Source organism: Microtus pennsylvanicus, chromosome 9, assembly GCF_037038515.1.
Source record: "Microtus pennsylvanicus isolate mMicPen1 chromosome 9, mMicPen1.hap1, whole genome shotgun sequence".
NCBI lineage: Eukaryota > Metazoa > Chordata > Mammalia > Rodentia > Cricetidae > Microtus > Microtus pennsylvanicus.
Window position 1 is genome coordinate 1,003,686 of NC_134587.1, and position 6,094 is coordinate 1,009,779.

The following is a 6,094-nucleotide window of genomic DNA, read 5'->3' on the forward strand; positions in this document are numbered from 1 at the left end:
ACATTCAAAATCTTCTATGAGTAAATGTTTTATTTAAGGACAAGACAGGGTAACCCATCTATTTTTTCAGGTTTTCTTAAGGCAGCGTCTTGCCATGAGCCCCACAGTTACCTGGAACTCCTGTAGAACCAGGCTGGTCTGGAACTTGCATTGATCCCCTGCCTCTGCCTTCTAACTATGGGAGTGTGATATTAAAAGTTAAAAGAGGCGTACAAAAATGTTAAACAGTGCTCTCCCCACTTTGGTTTTTGTCTTTGAAATGTATTATTATTATTATTGTATACATGATATGTATTGTGGCTTTTATGTGGAGCTCAGAGGACAGCTCTTTGCAGCTGGTTCTTGCAGGTTTGCATGGCTTCTGGGTGTCAGACTCAGACTGTCAGGCCTGCACAGCAAGTGCTTGGGCTGCTGAGTCACCTTGCCTGTCCATACACAATGCTTTTTAAATTGAAGATGTTTATGATTATGTAATAAATTTATTTCTAAGTGGAATAGATGTTTACATTTCTGAATATAGTAATATGTACTTATTCCACACTGATAAAAGTCCTTTGCACCCTAATTTATTTCCTGTGCGCGCGCACGTGTGTGTGGGTGTGTGGGTGGGTGGGTGTGTGTGGGTGTGATTGGGACTGAATCTAAGGTTTTATTTCTGGTGCCTAACGCTTTATTTACTTTTGGGCCACATTTCCAGTCTAGACTGTCATAAGTTTTAAGACTAAAGGAGCTTTGAGATATACCAGCTCAGGTTGCTGAAGAGCTTTTTATTTGAGCGTAGGTCCATCTGTGGAGGTCGGGACAGCTTGTGCAAGTCAGTTGCTTCCACAAGTTTTTTTCAGGAACTGAACTCAGGCCATCAGTCTTGGTAGCCATCTTTTGGCCTCTGCATCGTTTCCTGTGTTTGGGTTTCTATAGGAAAGAGATCAAAGTCTGTGAGGGCTTTCCTGTAACAACTGTAGTTGTGGTTAGCATTTGGCACAGTGTATGTGCTGAGTAAAGCTTTATTTGAATAGAGCTAGGGAAGGATGGCATGCCAGGGAGAAATGTCGTTTATATAGATTGTGGTGTATTGGATTTTCATTTGGATAACTTTCTAATTCCATGTAGATAAGAAACCTGACCGGGAAGAAATTCCAATGAGCAATATGGGGTCAAACACAAAGTCATTAGGTAGGTGATGAATTCCTGTCTAATGTTGCAGAATAGTGTTTAATTGGGGTGAGTAGGTGTTTTTCTGTGTTCCTTTCTCTTTTGAGACAGGGTTTCACTTCACATTGTCTGCTCTTGAACTCAGTGCACTTGAGGCTGATCTTGAGCTCCTGATCCCCTTACCTTTACCTCCCAAGTGCTGGGATTACAGATACGATCTCCCCTGCCTGTTGTTTTTATCCCTCTGAACACCCTCACCATTTGCCATCCCTGAAGGACCGTGATTAATAATCTTCATTTGAGAGGCTGTCTGAAAATATAATAAAAAATCTGATCAATCTGGTCTTTTCTACATTTTTACATGTTGCTGTGGATGAAATGACCTTAAATTTTCTTAAAAAAAATTTTTTTTAAAAACATCTTTTTATTTTTTGAGACACGATCTCTTTGTGTGTTCCTGACTGTCCTGAAATTTACTTTGTACATCAGGCTGACTTTGAACTCACAGGTATCTACCTACTTCTGCCTCCCCTGTGCTGGGATTAAAGACCTGTGCTACCAGGCCTGGCATATTTTCTTTATTTTAGTGTATGAGTATTTTGCTGGCATGTCAAAGGTCAGACCCTGGGACTGGATAGGGGTCGTTGTGAGCCCCTGTGTGAGTGAAGGGAGCTGCGTCCAGAGCCTTGCGGCTGCTGAGTCATCACTCCAGCCCTGACCTTGCACTCTTGGTGCCCTGCTTCCAACATATGTTCTCAGAAAGTCTGGATGTATCCATATAATCTGCCCCATCTCTCTCTGTTTTCTCCCTACCCTCAGTTTAGCTGATGACTTGCTGCTTCCTTTTTCTTTTCAAAAAAAAAAATTATTTATGTATTTATGTTTTGGCAGGGTCTCATTGCCCAGGTTCGCTCTGGACTTACAATATAGCTGAGGATGACCTTGAACTCTTAGGCCTCCTGTGTTTTCGCTCTATTGTTCTTAGGGTCTGCCACAGCTCAGACTGTAGTTGAACTCACTGTGTAGCTGAAGATGGCCTTGAGCATCTGTGGATCCACCCTTCATCTAACACTGTGCATTATTTAAAAGCCTTGGGTGTGTTAAGCTTTCCCCTTTGCTCTTCTAATTTCTTTTCATTCCCCAAGGCTGAACTCGGCGTTGTGTTTGCTTTGTCAGTTCCTTGCAGTCACCGCTCATTTCTCTGTCTTCTCCTCATTTCAGAGCTCTCAGAAGCAGCCTGATCCCTGATGTCACCCACCATGACACCTGGTGTCCTGCACTGTTTTCCTTTTCTTGCTTTTGCAGTGGTGGGAATTGAATCTAGGCCAACCACTCTACCACTGAACTCATCCCTAGTACTGGGTGTGCCCACCGCATACATTATCTTTCCCGTTATATTCGAGTCATGTTTAAATATTAAAGCATCAGTCTTTAATGCTGTGGAGCTTGAAACAGCTGACTTCTCTACTGAGGTGCCTAATTTATATACATTGTATGCTACAGGGAATATATTGTCTCTGTTTACCTTTTCCCTCTAGATAACAACTATTCCACACTGAATGAAAGAGGAGACCACAACAGAACACTGGATCGATCTGGGGATCTGGGTGATATGGAGCCATTGAAGGGAGCACCCCTGATGGTAAATCCTTGTTATACACAGCTGTGTCTGTGAGGCTGATAGTATTTTGAAACTGTGTGGTACTTGAAATTGGGAAAGAAAAGAGAAAGGTAATATCATTCTTTGGTAGGTGTTTTCAAGGAGAGGTTTGATACATCTTGAAGTTTCTTGGGGTGTTGTTCATTGACTGTGTTGGAGGAAGTCTTTGCAAGCGTTACTGATGAGACTAACATTAACTAATCTGTTCTGCCATACATTACCCGGTTCTCTCACTTACCTCGAGGGGTCTCACCCTTCTACTTCTAGCAGTGTTTGTTTAAAAACGAGGAGATTTCCTAACTGGCACACAGTTAGAGTTCTTATCTTGGCTCTCTTACTAACAAATTGCATGTGTTCACAGCAGGACGAGGGGCAGGAATCTTTGGAGGAAGAGTTGGATGTGTTGGTTTTGGATGATGAGGGGGACCAAGTGTCTTACTCCCCCATGGTATGTCCTCCAGTCACCCCTAAAATGGTCCTCAAGAAGGAGGCCTCTGTGTACCTACTCTTTCCAATCATGCTGACCTGATCAGGCCTGAGACACTGTCTGAGCCCCGTGGGGCCCGAGGATGTCTGCTTCTGTGATCCTGACCTTCAAAGGCTGGGATGCAGCGGGTGATCTGGTTCTCTGCTGTCTGCTGCTTTCCTGCCTCCAGATTTGCTCAGCTGCCTTGTTTTCTTTTAGGTCTTCTGTTCTCAGCCTTATTAACAGCCTTCTCTTTCTTTCCCCACAGCAGAAGATTTAACACCACTCTGCCGCTCCATCTGGGCTTATAATATATTACTTTTATTTTTTGGTGGTGAAATGGACTGATGATTTTTTCCTTTCTTCGCTGGACTATTGTGCCAACTGCCAGGCTGCCTCCTACCCATACAGCCCAGAGTGGCTGCCTTCATTCCACCAGTTCCCGACATCTTCCACTGAAGTTTAATTGTCCTGTCCTTCCATCCCCTACCTCGTTTCCCCAAGAAACCTGACTCAGCTATTTGCATATCTTGAGATACTGCTGCAGATTAGCTCTTTTTGCCAGCTCTCCCCGGAATCTTGGCCTGTGTGGAGGGAGGGGAGAGTGGAACTCTTCACTGGAAGCCATGGGAAGAACTGAAAATAGCACGCTGTATATGCAGTATTCAGCACTCTGACAAACTGATGACTTCTAATCAAGACTATCTTTCTGGTGGGGAGGGAACTTTCAATTTTGTTTTGGATAATGGGAAGTGTGAGTTCTTCCCTTATCCGTTGGCTGTTTTTGAAGCCAAGAAGGCTGGAAACATTGGCACATTCCACCTGGCAAGGGCCCTCAAGTAAGTGAGGCACTCCTCAAACTGGGATTAGGAACTCCTGTTCCTCCTGTCCAAGGCAGGGACCACAAAGGACCTACAGACTCCATCTCCTCTGTCAGCTTCAGGCCAACCTTGGGGTGCTGCCCTGACCAAGGCTGTCCTCAACCCTCCTCTCTTACCCTGTGATGAATCTGCTAATGACCTGGCTGTTTGCAAGGCTATGTGAAAAGAGAATGCCATGGACCACTTTTGGTTTAGAAGAAACGGAGCGATTGTCTGTTGGGGAGAAGATGAGCTTCCGGGAGGAAGTAGAAGGAATGTACATGAAGCGGTTAGTCTGGAGCTGACAGGAAGCTTCAAGCTGGCCTTCCCCACCTTCCCCTCCCCATCTCTCTTCTCTATAGGCTTGTCCCTCCTTCTCCCCTCTCCCCTCCCTGGATTTGTTGGCCAACTACAAGACTTGTACATAACTCCTGCCCCCTTTGCCCTGCTAAGGTAGGAGTTGCCCTGGCTTTGCCTCTTCTTCGTGCCTTTGGCCTGGGGTGCATCTCCTTCCTCTCTTCCACGTGCCTTTCTTTGCCTCTGCAGTCTCATTTCTCATGATTTTGCAAGTTAGATTTTGTTACTTTCTTACCCACTGTTGACCCTCGGTAGCTGAAGGAAAGGAGTGTTGACCTAAGGAACCTCAAGTCCCCGTTGGGGGTTGTTGTAGCCTCTGATTTAGCCACAGCAGGCTTCTGCTTAACAATGTACAGTTGGGACTGAAAATCCCATCCTGATAAGTCTCAGTGAGGCGAGTAGTAGGGAGTGCCATGGCTCCTGCTCCTTGGTTGTCCTCAGTTCCTATCATCTCTGGAAGGTTTTAGGAAACCAAGGGTTTCTCTCCAGTTCTTTAGCCTTTGTTATACCCTTTCCAATTGTAGGGACTATTACAACTTGGAATCTGCTACTATGTGGGGTGTTTTTTTTTTTTTCTGTAAACTTTTCCTGATTTGCCTTCAATTCCTTAATCTAAAAGCTCTATTCAATGCAACTGGAATTCTTTATCCCTCTTGTCCTGTTCCTTAATATATTGAGGCTATGGGGTAGGAGAAAAGTGCACAGACCACCAACCCCTTTCCCTATGCATTACAACTTCTTTTTAACCTTTTGCTTCCCTCCCAGATCTTCTTACCCCCATCCATCCCATGTCTTCCAACCCAGTCAACCCTTTCTGGCAATCAGAGCCTCTCCTCCCATGGCCCTCAGAGGACACTGCACAGGGAGCCTCCCCCACACAGACCTGGCTCTATTCTTGGTTTCTCTTGTCCTCCATGCTCTTCCTGGTGCTCTTTCTCTCGGTGGGGTGTGGGTAATAGAATAGCCATGGGCTTTTGGGGACCTTTAACTGTTTTTTTGTTTGTTTGTTTGTTTTGTTTTTTCCGCTTTCATTTATAAAAACACTAAACATTCAATTTCAGCAAACCAAAAATCCTACCTTCCCACCGAACACTACTAAGGGGCATGTCTTCTGCTCTGTATCTTCTCTCTCTTTCTTTCTCTCTTGTTAATGCTTTTAAAAACAAATGAGTTTTTTATATAAATAAAGTTTTTAAAGTGTGTATGTGGGAGGTCTGTGTCGTTTCTTCACTTGCAGCTGTATTTCCTCCCTCCTTTTCATCTTGGCTATTTTGGTGTCAGTGTTCTTTTTCTTTTCAGAGCCGCAGGAAAAAGGTTGTCTCAGGATGGGCTTACTTACGATTTGGTCCCAACTCTTATCAAGGAACATTCTTTGGAACACTCCCCACCCAGAGTCTTAAAACAGGTTACTCAGTGGCTGAAGCAGAGCAGGAGAACTTAGTGCTAATAGAGAAAGAAACTGCAGCGTGCGGACTGACGGCTCCTCATTCTCTGGGGTTTCTCACATCATTTGACAAGGCCCTCTGAACACACCGAATCTTGAGGGTTAGAAGCCAGCAATCCCAGCTGCCACCTTAGTAAATGGTCCTCTGCACAGGT

The 6,094-nt window shown here is 44.6% G+C and overlaps 1 protein-coding gene across 17 annotated transcripts in view; it reads left to right on the top strand.

Moving 5' to 3' along the window:
- The window catches only part of Ctnnd1 (catenin delta 1), a 49,041-nt gene extending 43,344 nt beyond the window's left edge, over positions 1-5,697 (top strand). For 4 of the 17 annotated variants that reach the window (XM_075984701.1, XM_075984707.1, XM_075984702.1 and 1 more), the window contains 4 exons: positions 1,111-1,173; positions 2,691-2,794; positions 3,174-3,260; positions 3,547-3,692. In XM_075984701.1, the coding sequence (XP_075840816.1) occupies positions 1,111-1,173; positions 2,691-2,794; positions 3,174-3,260; positions 3,547-3,558 (266 nt within the window). In that variant the 3' untranslated portion in view covers positions 3,559-3,692. Of the gene's footprint in view, positions 1-1,110; positions 1,174-2,690; positions 2,795-3,173; positions 3,261-3,546 lie in introns of all 17 variants that reach the window. The other 13 variants (XM_075984710.1, XM_075984712.1, XM_075984713.1 and 10 more) reach the window with 7 other exon arrangements.
- The last annotated feature ends 397 nt before the right edge of the window (positions 5,698-6,094 follow it).